Raw genomic sequence first — 25,059 nt, 5'->3', positions numbered from 1 at the left:
CAGAGCTATGTCGGAATCTCACATCAGACACATAAGGGGCTCCATAAGTTGACTGAACAGTGAGATGGGAAAAGCACTCTGCACGTGCTCTGCCCCCACCTTTCTACCCAACCTGCAGGTAAACAAGCTAACTGTCTTACACGTTTCCCCCTCACATACCCTGGTGCCGAGCTCGGGCCTGGAAAATAGATTCCGGGGCTGAGGCCAGACCTGTGGCCTGGCTTTCCTCCCCGCTCTGCACCCTCGGGGCGAGCGGGGGCGAGCTGGGCACGGACACGCACCCGCCCCCTAGCCCCAGAACCCCGAGGCGCCGGCCTCGCCCGCGTTCCCTCCTCAGTGTCGGCAGCGAGGCTGGAAGCCGCTGGAGGCCGCACTCGAGCGCAGGAGGCGGCCGATGCCGGGTCTCCTCGTCGCCGTGCTGGCGGAAGTGTGGCGCGCGTACATTTTGTGTCAGCCTAACCTGAGGAGGAGCCGGCGGAGACGTGGCTGACGGGGGCTGCCGCCCGCCCGCCCGCCATGGAGACGTGGAATATGAACCTGCCCCGGGGACCCGAGAACCTGTGCTTCGACAAGGACGAGTTCATGAAGGTGCGGGGGCCGCCCCACAGGAGGGCATAAGCGGCGGGGTCTCAGTGTCCGCGGGGGTCTGGGCCGCGGTCGACCCTGAAGGAGGCTGCGGAGCGGCGGCGGCGGCAGCAGCGGGGCTGCTCTGTGGGGCAGGGAGCGACGAAAATTATTTGAGGGGGTGTGGAGGAGACTGACTGAGCTGGAGTGAATTTTGCAGGCCTAACAGACCTAGGCGGAAGCTTGCCAGGCTCTCTCTCATCCTTCTGATCCCCTCCCTACAAAGCAAAGTAGCGGTATAACTCCTTTTTGTCCTTGGTGGGGTTCAGGTTGTAAGGTGAACATTGCATATGTCGTTGTTTCTGTTCAGCCTCCCCACCCCCCCTTTCTGGTAGTGAGGAGTGCAAGTAGGTAAATATTTGCACACATTATCGAATTCCTACAAGGAAATCACTTTGGTTGAGGGCAGCCTTCCCCAACCTGGTGCCCTCCAGATGTATTGGGTGCAAGTGCACCAGGTTGGGGAGGGCTGGTCACTGAAATCATGTAGTTCTAGCATGTTAATGTGTGATGATCTTCTTATGTATGTGTAAATCGCTGTAAATATACAGTAAGTATATAAGTGTGCCATGTTATGATGTAGATGCCAGAATCAGGGTATTTTCTATATGGATCTGATGCAACCATACAGTAGTGTTTTTATTTTTGAGTGCGGGTGGAAAGGATGATACACAAAGCTTTTGGTGATATGTTGCAGTTTACTTGTTAGCTTCTCATATTCCACTTGCCACAGTCATACTGTCATACCTGGAAAGTGGATCTTGCAATCATACTAACAGGCACTGCATCATGAAATTCTGGACATGTCAGTGTTCTTGATGAGCTACAATTCAGATAATGCATCATTATCTAATTACAAAAAAGTTGGTCTAAGTAAATACACAATTTTTCAAGAATTCTTTGTTTGCCACCAGACCGCATAAAAGTAGCTTGGTCATTTGACTTGACTTCTGCCATACTATGCATTTCCCGTTCACTGGATGTAAAACAAGTATACCTTTTAAAAATGCTGGAGGGGATTTGATGGTAGGCATCTGACAAAAGGACCACTTATTATGGCCTTAGATACTATCATATCTAGGGAAAGGGATATTCTTTCAAAAGGTCATCTAGCCACTCATACAGAGTAGTGGATACAGTGTAAAATAATTGCGATATGAAAGGAGATGATCAGAAAAAGGGAAGAGTGGCTCTTTGGATGGTGTTGCAACGTGCATCATTATTGGCCTTGTTTCTGTTGCTTTAGCTCATTCTGTCAAATTAATATATTGAAGGGCTATTTTTTGCTGGTCCCAGACTTTCCATCCTCGCCTATCTGGATCTGGGCCTGAAAGACCAAGGAAAAGTATGGGTGCATGATACGTTTTAAGCAAGCACAATTTGTGATATTGCACAACATCATTACTGATTATGGGGCATGTATGTTAAGGCATCAGCCTTACACTTAAATTCAGTGTTGCGCAACCAGACTTCCCCTTACTCTCCTCCCCACTGCAATCCTCTGTGTGCCTTCCATATCTGCTCCGGATGGGTCCCCCAAACTCTGGAGCAAATTGGAGTGGGGGGGTGCAGTGGGAAGGGGGGAACTGTTCTGCATGTGGATTCTGTGAGATAGGAACATGAGTTTTCTGTAAATCTAGTCTTAAACAGGCAGAGGTTTTTTAATCATTGAATTAGAGTTGTCTGGTTCTTGGAAGATGGATCCTATCATATTATATTAAGAATATTTAGCATCTATATGGCACTTCAAAGTGTTCATAGCCTTCACACGTGTGTCAGTAGTGCTTACAACAACTACAAAAGGTAGGTCCGTATTATTCTTTCCATACGGCAAATGGGAGATTGAGGCTAAAAGAAAGTGCCTTGCTTCTAGTAAGTTCATGTCAGAAGATGTGAACTGGGGACTTTCTGGTTCACAGCTCAGTATTTTAGCCACTTTCCTAGCACTAAAGAAGGGAAGGTAGAATTAGCACCAAAAGAAAGGGCCTGTTTCGGCAGCATTTCATCCCCAGGTGAAATGTGATAGGGAGCGTGTATGCTCCGGCCATGGGCTTCCAGAATTTAGAGGTGCCGAGAAAGTGATAAGTCAGGTCCGGGTTTTCTTACAAAGAGACTTTATTGATTACTGACAGCACACAGGCGTACCCAGTCATTGGATCAGACAGCAGCTCTGAACAAAGAATTATATCATACATGTGTTGCATGCATAGCAGTGAGATAATATGACAGATGCAAACATCAGTCATGTGTGTTGAAGTTATCTACAACTTTCTCTGCATAGCCTGGCAGTGCTTGGCAGCGCTTAATAACATACTTAGCAGAAGCAAGACTGTCATAACTTTCCCAGCACATACACCTTGTCCTGTTTAAGATAAACAAAGCTTCACTTCTCAGGCTCATCCTAGGTCCTGACAAGATAAATGGCGCCAGGCTCGTTAGCATGGAATGTGCTGAGAGGGGACTATATTGTCCTTTGCAGAGACACCCACTTGCAAGGGATTGCTACTAATAATGAACCAAAGCAGAGAGCATTATGGATCTCTGTGCCTCTGTAAAACTACTACAACCTTGCTTACAGGCCTGGGGCCTCACAGAGCCAGCTTCAGTTTTCTCTGACTGCAGGGAGAAAAGAAAAAACAAACCAGATAAATTCCCTGTTTATTTGAATGCACATTCTACCTGGTCCTGTGAGAAAAAAACTGTCTAGAAAGCAAATTTCCTGTTGTTTTTGTTCTTCAGATATAAGATATTTAAAGAAACTTGAATCATATTAGTAATGAATTTTTGAAGGAAACGATTGCATGGTGTCAATGTGCTCAGGCAAAGGTCAAATCTACACCTTGCGCATTTCAAAACAGTCTTCCTTTCATATCAAACATTGTATGATGTACACAGCTCATGTATGGGTACATATTGGGGAGAACCCATAGCTCAGTGGCAGAGTACCTCCTTTGTATGCAGAAAGTTCCAGTCAGTCCTCTGCATCTCCAGGTAAATGGTGTTGGGTAGTAGGCCTGGCCACTACCAGTCAGAATAAACAGTACTGAGTAGATGGACCAATGGTCTGACTCAGTAACAGGCAGCTTCATATATATGGGTTGGTTCTAGATGAGACTTTTATTGTGACATTGCACTGCCTCATTCATAGAATTTTACAGATGATCCAAAAGTTGTCATCTTCCACTGATAACCCTCCTGTGTTTTCCCATCACTTCCATCATTTTTCTTATCACAGAACATCTGTGAAAGAAAAAAAGATGGAATTGCTGCACAGTACCTTCTGACTAGTAATGCTAGGAGCTTTCTATCTGGAAGCACTCAAATATCAGCTGTTTCACACCCAGGAGCTATCTTTAATGCCAACTTGCAAAATGGAACCTATTTTTAGTTTTAGACTGTATTAATCAATATTTCTAATTGTTTCTCTCTTCCTGTCTCTGGTTTTCTTTTCTTTTTTTCTCTCTTCCTCCAACCCTTCTCTCTTTCCGTCTCTCCCTCTCTCTCTTTAAGATGACAAAATGGTGTGCATACTTGGTGTGATCACCCTAGGCTGAGCCTTAAACCAGTTTTGGTTCCAGCCATAGTTGAAGACCAACAGTGTATAGGGGAACAATCCTATGCATGTTTAGACAGAAAAAAAGTCCTACAACTCCCAGCATTCCCCAGCCAGCACTGGGGAATGCTGGGAGTTGTAGGACTTTTCTCTCTCTAAACGTGCATAAAATTGTGCCCTAGGAAATGGAAGTGTGTTGTCTAACTGCTTCCTGAAGAGTCTGTAGCAGCTGTCCTTCCTGTGTCCATCTGCCAGTTACCTAAAATTGTTATTTTCCCCCTGATCATCAGGTTAATTTCTCCTTGCTGAAGGCACGAATGTTCTTAGAAAACGCCATCTTTTGATAGTAACATATTTAGGTTTCTCTTCCATTTTCTGAGTTATGATCATTCAAGAGTTACATTTCAGTATTACAACAGGAATAAAACTGCCTGTCGAACCATACATCTTGAAGACACCTAACTTGAATTGCAAGGTTACAATTTTATAATAATGATAAAAAATTAAAAATAATATTGTGCAGTTGTGAACATGGCAAAACGTAGGACAGCTGAAATTATTCTACAGTCATGGTGGGTAATTTCTGAACGTTCAGGGGCCATTCTGTTCTCCAGGCAATGGTCTCAGGTGCAGGAGTGTGTTTTCCCACAGAAGCTGATTTCCTCCTGGATGATGCAATCCAGCAGTAAGGACTTCCCAGCTAGGAAGTACCTGCACTCAGCCATAGTTGGGACATTACATGCAAAATTCAAAGAGCAGGAACAAAGCAATATTCCTGTAACTGCACTATTATGAAGATGGAAAACAGACAAGCCAATCCTGAAACAAAATTGAAGTCCAACTGCCTCCCCAGCTGGTTTCCTCCTTCTGAAATAAAGAATTCTTTATTCTTGGCCTTGTTGTTGTTAGCGATATGCTCCCCAAAATGCTTTTTTGCATCTCTTATTGTCTGCTTTCATCTCCTTTGTGCAAGCTTGTGTTCCCTTTTGTTTTCCTCATTTGGGCAAGACTTCCATTTTCTGAAGGAAGGTTTTTTTCTCTCTAATAGCTTCCTTGACACTCCCCGCTAACTATGCCGGTGACCTCTTGGACTAAGTGTTACCTTTCCTAACCTGTGGTATGCATTCTAGCTGAGCTTCTGTTATTGTGGTATTGTGGCATCTCCAAGCATTTTGTAAGGATTTAACCCTCTTAACCACCACCCCCTTCAACTTCCTTTTTACCAGTTCCTTCATTTTAGAGAAGTTTCCTCTTTTGAAGTCAAATGTGACTGTGTTGAACTTCCTTGGCAATGTACCACATAAATATGTATGAAATCTGATAGCACTGCAGTCCTGTTTCCAATTGGTTCGACAGCATTCATATCTCATAGTTGGTCCTGGGCGACACCACTTAGGATTAAATCCAGGGTGGCCTCCCCTCTGGTTGGTTGCATGACAAACTGTTCTAGGGCATAGTCATTTAGGGCATCGAGAAATTTAACCTCTTTGTCGTGACTGGAACATGCATTTATCCAGTCTATGTGGGGGTAATTGAAGTCACCCGTTATTAAAACATTTCCTTGTTTGGAGACTTCCCTGTTATTTTCCATCTCAAGTTCACCCTGAGCATCCTGGTTTGGGGGACAATAGCTTGAATTCATATAGGGAGAAAGTAAGTACATTTCAGTTGTCAGCTGTTTCATTTCTTCTGCAAGACATCTTTTCAGTTAGAGAAGAAACAAAGTTTGTTTTCAGGGTAGAAGAAATATAACAGGAGATCTAATTAATGAAAAAAGTGAAATGATAGCTCAGCAAGTAAATAGAAAAAAGATTTGCAATAATTATTTATTTATTATTTTAAAGGATTTTTAGGCTGCCTTTAACATACAACTAGGGATGTACGAAAGTCACTTACCTGTTCACGGATTATGTTGATGGGGGGGGGGAGACGTTCCGTCCCTCCCCCCGGAATCCTCACCAGGGGGGAGGCGCTCCGTTCCTCCCCCCCGGAATCCTCTGCGGCCGGCTGTGCTCCGCGGCAGCTCCGCAGAGCAGCCAGCCAGGCCAGAGCTGTCCGCAGCCAGATTTCCGGCTGCGGAGGGCTCTGGGTAAAAGAAAAAAACCGTGTACGGAAATGGCGGCAGCTATGGCCGCCGCCATTTGCGTTCCTTCATTTTGGCTGTCTTAATCTACGTAGATATTTACGTAGACTATGACGGCGAAAATCAAGGGGAATGCAAATAGCGTACCGGGCGCTATTTGCGTCCCTTTTTGATTCCCTGTCTTAGCTTACGTAAATCTTTATGTAGGCTAAAACGGGGAATCAAAAAGGGATGCAAATAGCGCCCGCTACGCTATTTGTGTTCACCTTGATTTTCGCCGTCATAGCCTACGTAAATATTTACGTAGATTAAGAGGGCAGAAATAAGGAATGCAAATGGCGGCAGCCGTAGCCACCGCCATTTGCGTACGCGGTTGTTGTTATTTTTTAACCCACCCAGCCATGATAGGCTATGTAAATTTTTACGTAGCCTATCACGTCTTTCTTTTTCTTCTTTTTTTTTTACCAGAGTGGAAATGGTGGTGGCGGCAGCCGGTCGGAAGACTGGCCGCCGCCGCTGCTGCCCAGAAGATCTGCCCCAGGTGAATCTTGTCCCGGGGGGGATCCGCGGGGGGGCGGGGGGCAGGCCGTTCCGCCACAGAGTTCGGGGGGCCGAATGCACTGGCATTCAGCCTCACTGTGATCCGTAGCGGAATTCTCTGCCATCCCTACATACAACCCACTCGAAAGGGGGAACAAGATAAAAACTATACAACACTATGCAAAACATATATAATAGAAAATCAATCAATCAGATATTCAGTAAAATGCTATAAAATAGATTACACCAATAAAACCTGTGGCAAGACCTGCAAAGAAGGAGCCTGATGAATTGCTGATGGAAGCCAATTCCATTTGTCTGGGGCCACCAATGAAAAGGCTCTCTCCCTTATACTCAGCAGCTTAACTGCCTTTGGTGATAGGCAGGTGAAAAGGGCTTCTGTTGATGACCTCAGAGTATGGGCAGGTTGGTACAGGAGAAGGCAGTCCTTCAAGTAACTTGGGCCCAAGCCATTAAAGGCTTTAAAGGTTAAAACTAGCACTTAAAGTTGGGTTTGGAAGCCAATGCAGCTAGTGCAGTATTGGTGTCACATAAGCAGATTGCCCTGCTCCCACCAATATCCAGGCGGCCATGTTCTACGTCAGCTGACGTTTCCAAATCATCTTTAAAGGCAGCCGCACGTAGAATCCAGTACTGTAGTCCCCGAATGTCACCAGAGCATGAATAACTGAGGCAAGATCCTCCCTCTTCAGATAGGGTCATAGTTGGCGTACCAGCCTAAGCTGGTAAAAAGTACTCCTGTCCACCACCACCTCCTGTCCACCACCACCCCAGTTAACACCGATAGAAGATTACAACTGCACACTTGGTCCTTCAGGGGGAGTGCAGCCCCATCTAAGATCAGATGTATTCCTCTATCCAGATCTATTATGGGTTCGATATTTTCAGTTAAGACGATATGTAGTGAGTCTCATGAAAAAGAATATAATAGATTGGGGGGGGGGGAAATAATCAAATGATCAAAGGCATTTAATATCAAAATTATATAAAATACTGCTAGATGTTAAAGGCAATATTGATACATAATCCAAAGAATGACGATACCGGTTCAGAGTTCTTGGACATTTTGGAGCAATATTTATGGAAGAAATGTCACTGGAAAACTCGTATCGATGTTTCAGTGACATATCACTGGCATGTTCACTGGCATATTAGCTAAACTGTGGCTGCAGTCCTAAATTCAATTTACTTGGGAGTAAGTCCCATCGAATTCAGTGGGGCATTTCTGAGCATACAGGCATAGGTTGCCCTGTAAAAGGAGTAATAGTGCAATCTCACGCATGTCTACTTAGAAGTAAGTCCCACTGAGTTTAATGGAGCTTACTCCTGTGTAAGTGTGTATAGGATTGCAGCCTAGAGAAAACATACTCGTACAGGTCTTGGAAGTGTCATCTGGAAAGGGGGTTTCGTGAACACATGGTGGTATTGCAAACTGGTTAAGAGATACTGAATTAAGATAAATAATGTGTTGCAAGTAATTCTTGATTACAAAATCCTCTCTTATCCAAGCTTTATTTAAAGAACAAGGCAATAAAAAGGGCAATCGATCTGCTACACAATTGCAACAGCTCCACTTATTGTACACTCAATTTTGGAAACAAACATGTGCTGCAAGGGTGGGAAAGTAGCTAAAGAAGCTGTGGAAGCTGCTCGGATGGCAAAATGTACTTGTTATGTAAGACAAATAGGTGGGGTGGAGTGGGGGGAGATGCTACTAATGTTTGAATTATTTGTATCTATTTTTTGTATGTAATTTTAGTTCTAAATACTAAAGAAAAAAACTCAAGGAGAGATGTAACAGTAGATTGTAGGGTATTCCCATCTCTTTATAGCTTGATTTCTCCCCTTACAAATGAGTACAAACCTGTAACCCCACCTTGATTAAAATTTGATAGGGCCACCAGGGGATAGATGAAATTGATTCTGGGGCCTGGGACCCTAACTGGCATCCCTGCTGTAGTTCTAACTGATTATTTTAGCCAAAGTACATTCTAGAAACATTATTTATGTATTAAGAGATCTTCAGCATGCATTATTTTTCTCCCTCTTTACAGGTATTTTGAAAATCTATAGAATTGTACATGAACATTAGTTGATAGAACTGTGGTGGGTCATGACCCATAACTCAGTTCCCCCCTGGGCCATAGTGGGTTTGACTACTGGTGGTACTACCATTTTCTTTTTATTTGTGTATTTTGAAATGAGAAAGATGAGGGACTGAGGTCATATCTACACTACAGATGTGAGCTGTGGTATCATTAATTCCCTCTCCCTAGGGAAGCCTGTGAACTGTAGCGGGGTGATAGGAAACTCTAGCAGACTTCTTAACACCATTACGGTCTACAAAGGATTCTTTGTAGAAGCCATGTCACTCTAACAAGTATGAAAGTAGTATTAAATATGTAGTGTAAACTAGTTATATATACTCAGTGTGTATATACCCAGTGAGAAAGGAAGGTGGGCATCTACTACCAAAAATTAGAGGATATTGCAGGATGTGGTTACAGGTCAAAATGTTGCTGACTACTGTTACAGAATGTCTATAGATAATAAGAAATTACCTGCTGTCCTATCCCTAACGACGTTCCCTTGACAGTTTTTCTCTATTGGAGATCTGAAGAGTTTTTCAGTTTAGTGTTCTTTAATAAGTAGAAACTGCAATGAGTTGTCTCCGCTAATCTGTCACAAGGGTGCTGGTTATATTTAAGATATATCAACATTGGGTGAGATAGAAGACTACAATACCTACCCTGAACATACTGATGTAATGGTGAAGCCTACTGATTTCAGTGGAATGTAACAGAAATTAATGGGCTTTGGGGTTGGGGTGACTTGATATGTTTAGATCTTTGAAAATTGCACCATTTGCATTTTAAGCTATGAGAACCTGGATCACCCCAAAATGTCACATGTACTTATTCACACAGATGTATTTCTAGAGGTGCTGGCACCGCATAGTGTAGCTTAGAATATTTATTAGATGTTTGAACAGCACTAATTATTTACAGTACCAAACAAAATAACTTTAAATAATGAAATACTAAGAGTGCAATCCTAACTCCCTTGGTTGGTTGTCCAGGGGGGTGGGGGTGGGGGTGGGGGTAGGAAGGTGCAGAAGTGACCTTCCATCAGCAGAGAAGAGCTCTGCTGGTGGGTGGGTATGTCCACTGTGGAGACCCCAGCATGCCTATGGAGAGCTCAGTGGGCATAAATCTACCTCCAGCAGTGTTCCTGCAGCTGGATCCAAGGCCCTTCCATTCCCCTGTAAGGCCCCAGGTTCAGGTCCCTTGCTTAAGCCAGTCTCAACTAGCCCATGGACCTCTGTTTTATTTGTTTGTTATGTGCCAGTCTGTCAGGTACACTTGAAAATTATATAACCATATACTACTTTTAAAAGGAATTACAGTTTGTGTGGTGGACAGTTTCTTAAATCATTGTATTTCTCTTACCTGTTCCTTTTGCAGCCAGACTTTGATGTCGATCACTTTGTGTCTGAGTGCAGAAAACGTGTTCAATTGGAAGAGCTTCGGGATGATCTTGAGCTCTACTACAAACTTCTTAAAACAGCCATGATAGAACTCATAAACAAGGATTATGCGGACTTTGTTAATCTTTCCACCAATCTGGTAAATCTTCAAATTGAGTGGTTTATGTGGTCTTAATATAATGCTTAATTATACTACTAATATATACTCCCAAGATTTTAGTGTTAACTATACTGCTAGAAGGGAGGCACTTGACACTTTAAGTAAGCATTGGAAGTGTTTAAGAGAAGGACTTGATGGTGGGGAGGCTGGTAGAGATGGCTGAGCAGCCTGCAGTGTGCTACAGAGTAGAAGGGGGTGCCATACACCGCTTTGGTCTGTAGGAGGGAGAGACTGGCAAAACAAAGTTTGGATTGAAACCCCTGAGCTATAATATGAAGAAAATAACACTTCTGTTATTGCTGACAATTGGTAGGTGCTTGAAAGGAAGGTTAAATACGTCTGGGGTCATAAAACACTTTTTAAATTTATCGTATCACATTTGCATCCAACTCTTCTTTTGAGCAATAGAGGGCTGCACACAGATATGTAAACTTCAAATAATCCTGGGACCCAGGTTAGGTTGAGACAGTGGCTTGTTCCACCCCATCAAGTGAGTTTTCAAGCTGACTGGAGACATGGTCCAGGTCTAACACTGCCCATTTAGCTGGTTGTACGAGCAGACAGCAGTTCTGATCCAAATACATTTATGCTTAAGTCCCATTGAAATCAGTAGTATTTAAGTTAGCCTTGTGACTAACTGTCCCATTGCTTTCAGTGAGACTTTCCTGGCACCAACCCAGAAAAAGTTCAGCAGCCTGTCTGCAACTTGATAATGCACTCTTTTGGAAAGAATCATCCTGTGTCCAACAGAGTTAGGGTGCACAATACAGTACAGCCCCCACAAACCAGACATTTGCTCACAGCTTAAAACAAGCTATGTTTGCAGCCAAGTTTATATTGCCTGCTATTTGCCTGTGGGTAAACATTTCACTTCTGAAGTAGACAGTGAAAGAGATGCATTGCAAAATAGTTGTAACTGCATAGTAAGTTAGAAAGCAACAACTTTGACTTCCTAATAGATTTTCACTTTATCAAACAACATGACATGCAGCTAGTAAAACCAAAACATTCCAAAGCACTAAAAATAAGAGCCTTGTTTAAAAGTCTAGAAATATATTTGAATAAGAATATAGTAGTTGAACACACTGCCATCAGTTCATATCCACAGTTTATGTCCCCTTGATTTCAGCAGTCTTATTCACACATAACTTTGGGCAGGATTGCAGACTGTCCTTTAAAGGTTACAAGCTAGTGATTTAGGAGTGCCATTTCTTGTGTTGCAGCAATGGTAGCCAGCCCATAGGAAAATATATTTAAGTATACTAGCAAGAGAACTCACTAGCAGGGATATCCTTGTATCCCTGATTGTAGATTGCTGATTGTAGACAAGAGGGGTGGGGGTTCATTTGTTTTCAATAGAAATAGAATTTGTTACAAAATACATTTTACATACACAGATGTATTAGCTTCTGTATGTTTTGTTTCAACTTTTATTAACCGTAATATATTTTGGCAATTTCTTTAGGTTGGCATGGACAAAGCCCTTAATCAGCTTTCAGTGCCTTTGGGACAGCTGCGAGAGGAAGTTATGGTATGTTCTGAAATAACCTCTCTTGTCAAAGTCCTATGAAATAGCTAGTATTTGCGTATGGGGTTTTGCAGGGCAGCTTCTCTGATTTTTGAAAAAGAAATTAAGCAGTATGCACAGATTCTTTATGGTGCTGAAATCCAGGGATTCTATGTTGAAACAAAACACATTTCTTTGGAACAATGTTTTAAGAGCCATTCTGTATGGTAAAAAGAAAGAAGAATTTCACTAGTAGAAATGAGAGTTTACTTACTCAACTATTGACTTAATTTACGTCAAATGGGCTTTCAAGGTTATCTATAGACAAATCATTTCATTTTTTTCTATAAGAGTAAATACCTGGTTATTAAAATACTTTATTTGATTCATACCGCAATCCTAAGCTTACCTGGGAGTAAGTCCCATTGACCTCAGTGGTGCTTCCTTTGAGTACATGTGCATAGTATTGCACTTCAGTCGCATGATTTCTTTAAAACCTATTTTGGTGAAAGCAGCCAATACTGCTAAGCTGGGATTTAAACAGTATTTTGGGGTTAATTTTGCCCCAATAGGTTTATCTTATTAGAACAGAATAAAACAGCACTGTAGAATATTGTAATAGGCAAATGAGGTAGAATTTTCCTAGCCTCAAGTTTTCCCTAGTGAGAGTTTCCCTAGTGAGACATTGAGATTTCAACAAATATGCTCTGCGGTTTGGCTCTTCCAGTTTTGGGTCTTCTTGACTGGCTGATTTTTATCTATAGTCTCTCTGGTTATAATTTTGTTTGTAATTCTTTTCTTATGGCTAAGAAAACATCTGAAAACTAAAAAAGCTTAAAAATATAAAGAGTGCCTGGAGAAGACCAAATGTCGCTTGGAGTGTATAGGGACTATATCCAGTGGCCTTTCTGTGTCTTCTAGGTTGTGCAGAGACATATTTCATCTTCCATCTTGCGCTAGAGTAGACTTGAGTAAGTGACTCCATGAAGGGAGCCAGCGTTGATAACTGCTCTTCTAGGCAAGGGTGGGTTATTGCTGATTTTTGTTCATAATTTTGTCATAATAGAGACCAGGTTTTTAAAAAGAGAAATCTCTTTTTTATTTTATTCTTCTATTTATTCTTTCTATTTATTTTATTCTCAGATGTGCAAGCTTTCATGTTTAAGAATATAATAATGCAGAACTTAAAGGCTGCAAGAAGAGTCAATTAAAAATAAGCCTAAATTTATTATGTGTTGGGAATGAAAGTAGGACTATGTTGATTAAATATGCAAATGATATTAAAAATAGGATGTATTGTTAAGAACTAGCAAGGCATGCAAGATTAGTTGGATGACCTCATGAATGGAAATAAAAGAAACAGGATGGAATGTCTATGAACCACCAGTGTGCAAAGATAACTAAAGTAATTTCTAGGTATTAGGACATTTCTTATTCTACAGGGCCCCAATGAGATTAAATTGAAGGAAGAAAACTACTTAAAGGACTCTGTCTTTCTCATCTTTAGACTGAACTTTGTCACATTTAATTATCCTGAGTTCTTTTGTGACCACTTCTCCTCACCTGTTGGTTCTTTTTAGCAACTTCATTACTTATCTGCCCAGTGTTCCAGGAGCTGCCTTCCTTTCATCTGTCAGTCACAGCTTGGAAACTTAGAATTTACTGGTCCTGCTGGAATTTAATAGGAATGGAAAAATAGAATTTGTAAAGGATGACATTCTTCATAAATCATGCATCTAAGCAGAACGCCAGGGCAGACCTGCCATCCAAAATGTCTAAGGGGCCCTTCCCACATTACTATAGTAGTGGAGAAGTCACCACAACATGCATCACTCCAATAAGGATGATAGCCCCAAGCCACATGGGAGAACTCCACAATGTGGCTCCATCCCATGCCTCTGCTGACCAAGTTCCCAAGAACAGTGACACTTCATTGGCTGCTCTTCTCATATGACTTCAGACATTCGATGTTTCTGGGATGCCACTGAAAGATTACACCTTGCAGTAGTTCCCGAGCTGCTAAGATAATATTGGAAAGGGCCTTTAGGAATACTCACAGACAAATGGAAGTTATGCCAGCAGAAGGATATTGCCAGTTGTTCAGAGTCTGTCTCTGACCATGCCCATTTGGAAATTGTCTACCACCAACTATCACTGTTGCCTGTTCTGTGATTGCTTACCATGTCCACCTTTCTTTTCAAATGTAGCCCAGCATAGGTAAGCCTTGCCACAAAAGGTAGCACTATAGCAAAGCCTGGAGCTAAGCATCTCCCTGGGATCCATGTTTGGGCCGGGGAAGGAGCTCCAGCTGAAGCATCTATCATGAATAGAAAGCATCTATCAACTGAGATTTGGCTTTGGATATATTTCTGAGGACTTGAATACCCTTGTTCATTCCACTGTGTGAACAGAGTGCTGGACTAGATGGACCCTTGGTTTGATCCAGCATGGCTCTTCTTATGTTCTTGATAATGCTTTTTAAAGTGGTGTTAAAGAGATGTGATTCAGTGTGGGAGAAGTAGTAACTCGTACATGCATAGAATTTTTTGCTTATTTGGAAGGAAAAGTAGTGTGAAAAGTAGTTTTTCTTTTCAGTTGCTGTCAGTTGCGAGAACTATCATTTTAAAATAGTTGCAAAACATTTTAAAACAATAGTTGTTTTGTGAAGCAGAATGTTAAAAAGTGTATCCTTTTTATTTTTTCCAGAGTCTTAAGTCATGTGTCAGTGAAGGAATTCGAGCAATTGATGAATGTTTATCTAAACAAGAAGATATCAGAAGGAAAAAGGTACTGCAGGAAAATTTATTTCCATTTTTTTCACCAAAAGAGGAAAATGGATTTTAAAAAGCAAAATGTATATACCATGTTAAATCTTAATAATTAATTTGTGGGGGGCACTTTGTGCAGTCTTCCAACACAGTGAAATAAAAGGTCAGTTAATTATAATTCCAGATTTGCCTCATTAGAAAATCAGAGCATTCCTACTTCTTACATGTTGTCTTACTCTTAAACTATCTCCCACTTACACTTAGAATGTGCATTCAGATTTAAATTATGGTAAACCTGGGCAAAACCCATCATATTCTTAAAGTAAAGCATAGGATTTGGGGTTCTGATTCCTTGTATGCTTTGTCTTATGCATCCTTTTGAATGTGGTAATTAAGGGCACTGTCTTCAAAATGTGCTGCAGCTCTGACACAACTTATCTTCTCCTCCCTGCTAGCAAACACCAGGTGTACTTGGGAACTGGGTTCAATTACTAACTTCCTAACCATTGCTGTAGCTCAGCTGGCATGGAGAAGTGAGGGTCACTTTGGCACAGTAGTGCACTTCAGGGATCACATTGTAACATAGTACCTACACTTTTTAACTCTCATCTCTAGAAAAAAAAAGAAATGAGTTCCCCTACTCATTGGGTTGAATGATAAATTTCTTACATATAAAATAGCTTAGATTCAACATGATAAGTTCTGTTTGCCTTTTTTTTTTTAAACAGATGTGTGTGTTGAGACTTATTCAAGTTATTAAGTCAGTTGAGAAAATTGAGAAAATTCTACACTCCCAAAACTCTAAAGAAACATCATCACTAGAAGTAAGCAGGTATGGCATTTGAATTCGATTTTTTCATTCAGCAAGTTGTTTTTGCTTAGTTATGTATTTTCTTTAAGATCTATTTATCAGTTTCTTAATTGCTCTTGTTGTAATATTATAATGACAAAATAGCAAATGTCATTTTACAATTAGCAGATCTTTTTGTGGAGCAGATTATCATAGGACTTCTTTGGAGTAAATTAGTTGAAGGTTGAGGCTGTGGATCTCTTCAGTTGTTTTAATCTTGTGACCATCAATAAAAGACTGCTGTAGTCACGATGTTTTCCCTACATAGCTATTGCTTCTGTATATGGGAGACATATATAGGGTGGGCATCCCATCTAATAAATATGCATATGTCTGTTTCATCTCCTGTATACTTGGTGGAAAGCTATGATTGGCCCATTGTCAGTGAAACAGACATGTATGCCTTCTTCATGTATGATGGCACATACACTATACATGCTTTCATGTTGTGATACCAATATTAGAAAAATATAACATGTGAAAAAGACATAAGACTAGAACATTTTCATAGCCTCTGAAAGCTTGGGCTGTGTTATAAGTCAATCCTTTAAAAATGCAAAAGTCTGAAAATGTCAGTTTCCTTGCTTGTTTTCACAAGACCTCCATCATATCTTTCTGATTTGTACCAGTTGGTCCAAAACTAGTTTGAATGCATGTGACCAACCATAGACATGTTGCATGGTCCCTGTTGCTGGAGACTGGGCCACCCATTGTTGGGGGTCTTGAGCAGGGTTTTCCCTTTCTGTAACATTAAAATAAAGTGCTGCATTTGAGAACATTTCTTCCTTATATGAATGAGTGGCAGCCATCCATCTACATAGAAGAAAAAAACGAGCACGCTGAAGGATACTGTAATGGTGAGATCTGAACTTTTTCCCTGCCCTGATGATTTCAGCCATTAAGATTCAAGGTGGTTCCCTCCTAACTGCTTAACCCTATCACAGGACCTGTTCTTTGGCCATATGTAACGGTCATACCATTACGTATTAAATGTTTGGAGTTGGGACAAAATGTTCAGAACAGGTTTTGAGAGAGAGAGGGAGTAAAGGGATTAGGATTATGTACTTCCATTATGTATTAAAATTATGTCCTTATGTGTGCCCATTCCTTTGCAAGTCCACTTCTGACCGGACAGATTTTAGAGCGAATTGCTACAGAGTTCAACCAGTTACAATTTCATGCAGTACAGAGTAAAGGAATGCCACTCTTAGACAAGCTGAAACCAGTAAGTATGTTGCCTTGATTTACCACACACAGAAAAAAGTCTCAGCAATATAATTCTCTATTTTGCTGTAGATCTTATACATAATCAACTTTCTTAAACAAGTGTGAATGGAGCCATCTATATGAATGCTCATGCTCTTATTTTGGAACATATTTGAGATTAATATGCAGGGATCTTGCTAATAATTATTCCAATGCAGCTAATTATTCTTTTTTTAAAAAACAAATCATAGCGTATAGTTGGAATAACAGCAATGTTGCAGCAATCTCTGGAAGGGCTCCTTTTAGAAGGTCTTCAGACTTCCAACATTGACATAATACGCCATTGCTTGCGGACCTATGCAACAATAGACAAAACACGGGATGCTGAAGCATTAGTTGGTGAAGTGCTTGTGAAACCATACATAGATGAGGTAAGAGACGCTGGAGGTAACTGACTCGGAAAGGTGCATTATGTTCTTGAATGTGTGTCTAACTTTCCTAGTGCTCTTTCTGGTTTATCAGAAATCAGTAAATCATAGAAACGTAGAGCAGAACAGAACAGTCATTTGATATTTGTCACTAGATCTCAGAAATGTTTGGTGCTATAAGTATATACAGAGTACTGGCAACAATGCATAACAACATTGTGAGGCTGCGTATTGTGCACACATTTAAAATCGCATATAAAAACTGAAAGCTGATTTAGCTGTTGTACACCTATTTTAAAAAAATAGCATTTTGGGCATCGCTGTGCCTGTGCAGTAATTACTGACTTTGGGCTGTAGGTGCAAGGAGTCTTATTCATTTTTGCATTTGAACTCTTTTCTTGCATGGTGCTTGAATTTGATTTGAAAATGCTCTTTGACAGGTGATTGTAGAACAGTATGTTCAGTCTCATCCTAATGGCCTCCAGACCATGTACAAAAAATTGTTGGAGTTTGTTCCTCTCCATTGCCGCCTCTTACGTGAAGTAACAGGGGGAGGTATCTCAAGGTAACACAAATTTTCTTTTGCTAGATGTTGTGAACCGCTGTTGTAGGGTGTGTTTTTTAAACAACTAGATACTTAAAATGATGTGAGCAGAATCCCTGATTCCCATGGTGAAAACTGCAGTAATCTATATCCTGCAGTGGGGAATAAATATGCTGTGGCCTGCTGAGAATATTTTTATTGAAAATGTTGCTATTTTTAACAAATGAGAACAATAATTAGTCTAAATATTCTTTTCACATCCAGTGTAGCATTTCAAAGACCATATTTATGTCTGTGGTGTCTCCAAAAAAGCCCTAATAAGTTAACCACATCACATCTTGAAAAGGTCTGATTGCATTCTTGCTTCACTTAGTTTAGGGCACAATCCAGTGGGATTGTGATGCTTTTCGTCTGACTTCATATTTTGTGAACATTTTAATTATCTTAATCCCACAATAGGTTTAATCTTAAGAGAAATTTCTTAATATTTGTGGTGTGATAAACTGGTACTATATAGGATTTATTTTTTCTCACCCTGCCTTCAAATGTCCGAAATAGCAAATACAAAATAAATTCTAATATTTTATTTGATGCTAAATACATTTAAAAAAATAGAATTCTGGCAAAAAGAAAAGTTCCTTCTTCTCTGTCGCAGGAAAAACTAGATTTAATTGGTGCAGCTACGTTTTTGTCACTAGGTTCTTCCATTCATATAATAAGTGGTGTGCATCTAATTTGAACATCAAAAGGGGCTAACCCAGCTCTGTCCCCCAACACCTTGCTGCCTCCCTCCGCTCCTCAGCCTTTGCCTAATGGTACTGAGATGGGTAACGTCTTCCCACTCCATCTGACTCACTAATTTTCTAAACTTGAACAAGTGTGTTTGTGGCTCACTTGACCAAGAGAGAAAACTGCAGCTATAGGGACAGACTCCACTCAGCAGCAGATTTATGAATCCAGCTGAGTGTTTTGGGCATCAAAAATTAAATTATACGAGTTGCAGTCTCTGAAACTTCTCTCAAGCCAAATACCACAAAGTGGTACCACGAAATATATTTTATTGCTCAAACAGTATTAGAAAATAACAAAGCTATGTAATGATGAAACAAACAAAATACAATACTACATAGAATGCAATTAGGATGATTAGAAGCATAATAGAAATTGTGGCTAGCGTATTCCTTAGTAAAATTAAAGTTCTATTCCTCTCAACCAACAAAGCAGCCATCATTAAGATCTTATAGTTACCTATCCAGCAAGCATGGTTTGCAGGGCTTAGGTAATCATGTTTGGTAGGCTTCTCGTTCTCCCAGGATCTCTCTGGGCAATGAGATCAAATGCCTGCTGTTATAACCCCTATGATGTCAATGACCTCATCTTTGGTTTCGGACCTGTTCATACTGCTATTATTTTTCTCAATGTAGCCAAGTCTGGTATTGACACCAGTAACACCTAGATAAGGGCTTCCCTGGTAAGCTAAGCAACTTACTGCATTCTGTACTTGACCGACCCACACATGGTAGCTTTCTTTCATTTCCAAGAATACAATACATTACTCATAGTTATCTCACAACACACACATAGAATTAGTCACATTTATTACTGATCACTTACAGTTGGCATACTGAGATTAGTAGGAATAACATTCCTATGAAATACAATGAATTCTTATCAGTTTCACTCACTGTAACACATATTCCGTGGCAGTAGGGCTGGCTTAGCTGCCCCATCATGTCTATGTCCTGGCTTGGTTAAAGATTGAGTATGGCATCCCTACACATCCGTCTATTGAGAAGAGAAGCCGCACTCATGCGCTTGCCTTGTAGTGTGTTCTCCTCACTGTTAATTATGTCTTCCTGGAGTGTCCATGATTTTCGAGTACACAGTAGACCTTCCTGCATATCCAGTTCCATGCTCTGAACTGAGGGTACTTCCAAATGCGGTGTTTTCTCTGGATTTGCCACTTCTTGTTCACTCACTTTTTACGAGGCATCCACACAATGTTGTCATCAAATGATTGACCTGCTGTGTTTTCCCCATGTTCCTTCTGTGTCTTTTTAGATCTCAGAAAATCCAGCTTAAAAAAAAAAAGCAACGGAGAGCACCACAGCCTCTACAAGTGTAGACAGCCTTAGTGCTAGTTTTCCGACTTTTCAAAGCAGCGTAGTGTTATATGTGCACTTACATACTGGATAGGTGAACCTATCACCACTTTGCACACCTTTTCCCCTATCCTTTGCTCTAGTGCCTAGAACCAGCTTGGTGCCTTTTGTGCAAGAATACGTCTCCCATTTTCGCCTGCCCTCTTCCTATGAGATCCTACCCTGAGGGTCCCCTCACCCCCATTTCAAGAGCTGTTGTGGTTAGAGTCACTAATTAAGCCTCTCCTCATAGTGGAGATATGGGGCTTCCACCTCTGTCTCTGCCGTCTCCAGTCTCCCTTTTGCCTCATTCTCCACTGGCTAGTTAACCCATCCCAAGCCACCTGCAGACAGAAATCCTGGCTCCTGATTTAGCAGCTGCCCACATAAGTGTTTTTGAAAGAGGACTAGAGAAATAGTTCAAGGAAAGGTCCTAGGAAGGGATCTTAAAGTATTCTTTTTAAATTTCCTTTATTACTTGTGCAATTTTGATATTTGATGTGGGTTTTAAAAAATCAAGCTGTTTCTTAGTAATAGTTATACATTAGTACTTGTTTGGGGACGAACACAAGTATTCCCTTAACCTTGTTTTAAACCGGTGAATTATCTGTCTCTGTCACCTCTCCCACTCTAGGTTTTTTGTTTGTTTGTTTTGCTTTTGGGCAGGGAGCGGAGAGAGAAATAGCAGCTGGGGCCTCTTTAAATCTCTTCTTGTTTTTGAGATCCTTACAGAGGAAGCTGCCATATGCTGAATCAGACCACTGGTCCATCTAGCCCAGTATTGTCAACAGTGCCTGGCAGCAGCTCTCCAGGGTGTCAGGCAGGATTCTTCTCTAGCTCTACCTGGAGATGCCAGGGATTGAATCTGGGACCCAAAGTAGGTGATCTACCACTGAGTTATGGCCCCTCCCATTTTTGCAGGCTCTCCCCCCCGCCCCATACTTACACACTCTGTTTTGTTCCCTGCTGGTGCAAACAAAAGTTCCTCTGCACGGAGTAGAGAAGGAAGAGAATTGCTTCTTCCAGGCAGCAGCTCCTGCCTTGGGCAATCCATATAGTTCAGCTGGGATTTCTGCCAGCACAAGGCCCAGGCTGGTCTAACCAACTAAGGAAGTAGGCAGAGTGGAGTCTGGAGGTAGCAGAGACAGAAGCGTGATTTTAAAAAAAAGATTGAACAGGAAGAAAAGAGTAAATAAATCGTACCTTCCCTTCCCCTCCATGGCTATGTAACATTATCTAAGGTGAATGGAATAGTGGGGGGAGGGGGGGTTCACACGAAAAGCACAATACCTCTGGTAGTGTAAAAAGTCAGTTGCAATTTCACATGTGACCTGTGTTGGAAGAGGAATAAATGGATTAGGGTCTAAAAGCACCCTTAGCCTTAATTTTTGGTGACAATGCTCACCAACACGTTTTATTTAGATTTCTGGGTATTATTGGCTCTGTCCTGTTTTTAAGACTATTTGAATTATTGGTCAGTGACCTCTTCCCCATAAATTATCCTGTATTTGCATTAAGAGTAGTATGTGGCGTAATATGGCCTAGCCATAAACTGTGGCCTAAATGGTATATGCCATACACTACCTACACATCTGCTTTGGCTCTTGCTTTCCCTCTGCCCCACATGCCTGCTCACTGCTGAGCCGAAAGTGATTTTAGAGTATATTTTCTAGGTAAAGTAAATCTCTCTAGTCCTATAAAAACAATACACATACATTAAATAGTTATGCATTTTGTAGTAGGAGAGATTAATTGGTTTTAATATGATGATACTAGCAAGTATCACAAATGGAAAACATGGTAACACTCAACTGGTAGAAAGATTCTACTGTTGAAATGCTATGAAGCCTTATGCGGTATATGGTGCAAGACACTTTAGTATAATTACTGCTAATACTGTTATTTTCATTAATCGTATTTATAAGAGAAATATCAATTTAATTTTGCAGTGAAAAGGGGAATACTGTTCCTGGATATGATTTTTTGGTTAATTCCGTGTGGCCAGAAATAGTTCGTGGTTTAGAAGTTAAATTGCCTTCACTATTTAATCCTGGGAATCCAGATGCATTTCATGAGGTAACTTTAAATATGTATATTGACTATATCTTTGACACAATGAACCAAGGGGTACAAACCTTCTAGATTAGTAGATAAATTGGAAAAGGAAGCTTTAATACAAAATGTTCAACCTCAGCAACTAACAACCGTGTAATAGCTTGCAATTTCTATGCAGATACTCTGATGTAAGGTGTATATTTGGTAACATAAAGTGATCCTGAGCAAACATTATATGGTCTGCCTCAGTACCAGGCTATTTACCTAATCTGTTAATGCAGAATCTCCACTCTTAGATAATTCGTCATCAAGCTCTTCAAAAGATAACCTCAAAGAGGTGCACAAAAACAGAAAGATATGATGAAGAAAAATGAATTAAGATGTGGGGGGGCGGAGAGACTAAAAAGGGAAATAAAGACAAGCATGTATCTTTTGGTTCCACACAATTTGCCCTACAAGCCCCCACAGTGATCTTCCTTGCTTCCATTTTCCCATTTAACTCAGTGGAACTTAGTTTTGCGTAAATATGTATGGGCTTAGAAATAATTAACACTGGAAATTGTGTTTTCCCTTTATTATGAAAAATAAGCTGAGTGAATTTTCCAATTCCGTTCCTAATTACTCATGGATTTCAAAAGAGGATAAAGTAGATAAATGGCACTATGTTAAACACCTTCCCCAACCTAGTGCCCTCCAGATGGGTTGGACTGCAACTCCCTTGCTGCCTGGGATTTATAGGAGTTGCACATCTAGATGGTACCAGGTTAGGGAACGCTGCACCATGTTATTTCAGTATCCATCTGTTAAAGAAGTTTGGTATGCAGCTTATTGAATACTTTCCATTTTCAGAAATACACTATAAGCATGGATTTTGTAAGAAAGTTTGAACGGCAGTGTGGTTCCCAAGCCAGCGTGAAAAGACTAAGGTCGCATCCCTCCTATCAGAGCTTTAACGATAAGTGGAATTTGCCTGTTTATTTCCAAATAAGGTCAGTATGTTGAGTGTTATTTTAAGGGGTCTTGAAGTGCACATTTTGACAGTTGGAACCCTTCAGTTAGGGTAAAAAGATTTGTCTTTTGAAAGATGCCCTTGCTTGCTGCCTGCTGAAAACATAGTAAGAGCCAAAGATTTCCACATTTTAGGTGTTATGGACTTATGCTACACCATCTTGCTTATCAGGTCGCCCAGAACTGGTGTGGATCAGTTTTCAAATCTTATAAAACTTCACAATTGTCTTAGTTCTTTGTCAGTTTTTCTACTATGAGGGAGAATGTGGTTCGTTTCTCATATTTGGTTATTTGGTAACTAACAATTAATTTTACTGTGATGAGCTACACCTTTAGAATGTGAAGAACTGGTAAAATTCTGTATATTTTTGTGATAAGCCATGCATTTTTACTTACTTAGATTTTTTTTCATATTCATTTATTTGTGCATTTATATCCTGCCTTTTTTCCGTACTGGAACTCAATGCAGCCTATTTAGAGTTCCCACGCCTCCCATCCAGGCATTTTAGTAGCATAGTATCCCAACCGCCTAGGATGGAGGTACCAAGAATTGTATTTCTTTCTGTCTGATCTAGTTTTTTTTAATTAGAAAATACTATAGACACACGTGCTCTAGACTGGATAACTGTGAAATATTCTCCTCCCCCCCTCTCCCCTAGTGGTCATTATGTAAATGTTTCAGGGTGCAATCCTATGGGGATAGGCGTCTGCCTCCGAACTCAGAGGTGACCACCTATCCAATGCAGGGCAGGAGAAGCACGGAGAGGATCATTCCCTCCGTGCTTCTCCAACCCTGCATTTGTGGCTAGACTGCCTATTTCGGCTGTCTAGCCCCGGGAAGGCAGAGCGGGGCAGGAGGCTGCCAGATGACACATAGGATATGTCTACCAGCATTTCTGCTTTCCTCGCCCTGGAACGCCCCCCAGAATGCCCCATTTTGGCCGCTCCGTGCTCCTCTTCTGAGCACGGAACACAGGGCTGCCTGTGAGGCAGCACGGAAGGGGGGGAAGGTCAGTTCTCCAGGAACCGACCTTGGAGCACGGAATCCAAGGTCAGTTCCTGGAAAACCACATATCCTATGGCCGTCTAGCCGCTGACTAGCGGCCATAGGATCACTTCCTAAGTGTTGTAATTTTTTGGAATTATTATTTTTTTCCTCTCATGAGAAAGTTTATGAAACTTGTCTGATTATTCTTTCATCTGTCTACCCCTGCCTCCATCTCCCTCTCCTTCACTTTTTGTTTCACCAGGATAATAGATGGTAATATCTACTGGGCATAGATCTGTCCTCTTATAAGGCACAATCCCATGCATGTTTAGATAGAAAAAGTCCTGCTGTCAGCATCCCCCAGCCAGCATAGATTGATGGGGTATGCTGGGAGTTGTAGGACTTTTTTCTGTCTAAACATGCATAGCAGTGTGCCCTTAATCAATTTACAGACCACTTGACTATTACTAAAAATACATATCAAAGCAGCTTACAACATAAAAATTTAAAATTCGTTACCAACCACAGTTAAGCATTTAAAATCAGAAAATACAAAACATCTCAGATAAAAATATTTAAAATCAAAAGATAAACATCCTCAATTAAAACATTAAAATTGTAGAGTTAACAATCAAACTAGTAGCACAATCAGTCAGGGAAGGCTTGGTTGAAAAAGTAGGTCTTTAACTGGTGCCTAGAACATGCCACACTCCCCCATACCAAGGGAGAGGGCATTCCACAAAGTGTAAAGTACCATGGGTGTTGTGCAATATATAAATATTAAATAAGTTCATGCATACAGCATTAATTCAGAGATTCCCTGCAAGACCTTCTAAGTAGAGCTGCAATGATTAATTGGTTAATGGATTTAAAAAATTCCAATGATTACAACGGTGTCGTGTCTTCCCCCTCCATTAAACGGACAGCTGATTTTAAATGTTTTTATGTTCGATATTTTATATATTTATAAAATACCTAACATAAACCTGCAGTTGGCAAGCTACATATTTTCAGATAGGAGGAAATACTCTTCTAAGATGGTGTGTCCTTCATTTAAAATTAAGAAATGATGCTTCTTGCTTCAGAACTATTGTTT

At 40.9% G+C, this 25,059-nt stretch overlaps 1 protein-coding gene across 2 annotated transcripts in view; it reads left to right on the top strand.

Annotated features, from left to right (window-relative positions):
• The first annotated feature begins 370 nt into the window (after nt 1-370).
• COG2 (component of oligomeric golgi complex 2) overlaps nt 371-25,059 on the top strand; it is a 45,254-nt gene continuing 20,565 nt past the window's right edge. The window contains exons 1-11 of one of the 2 annotated variants that reach the window (XM_084828110.1): nt 371-588; nt 10,286-10,447; nt 11,934-11,999; nt 12,897-12,999; nt 14,682-14,762; nt 15,472-15,575; nt 16,710-16,818; nt 17,051-17,230; nt 17,668-17,792; nt 21,862-21,988; nt 22,817-22,956. In XM_084828110.1, the coding sequence (XP_084684236.1) occupies nt 15,472-15,575; nt 16,710-16,818; nt 17,051-17,230; nt 17,668-17,792; nt 21,862-21,988; nt 22,817-22,956 (785 nt within the window). In that variant the 5' untranslated portion in view covers nt 371-588; nt 10,286-10,447; nt 11,934-11,999; nt 12,897-12,999; nt 14,682-14,762. The remainder of the gene's footprint in view (nt 589-10,285; nt 10,448-11,933; nt 12,000-12,896; nt 13,000-14,681; nt 14,763-15,471; nt 15,576-16,709; nt 16,819-17,050; nt 17,231-17,667; nt 17,793-21,861; nt 21,989-22,816; nt 22,957-25,059) is intronic. The other variant, XM_084828109.1, reaches the window with a different exon arrangement.

Source organism: Heloderma suspectum, chromosome 1 (genome assembly GCF_057233095.1).
Source record: "Heloderma suspectum isolate Gila_16-S chromosome 1, 16-S_ref, whole genome shotgun sequence".
Taxonomy (NCBI): domain Eukaryota; kingdom Metazoa; phylum Chordata; class Lepidosauria; order Squamata; family Helodermatidae; genus Heloderma; species Heloderma suspectum.
The sequence above is the reverse complement of the archived record's forward strand: the minus strand, read 5'-3'. Positions and strand labels throughout refer to the sequence as shown.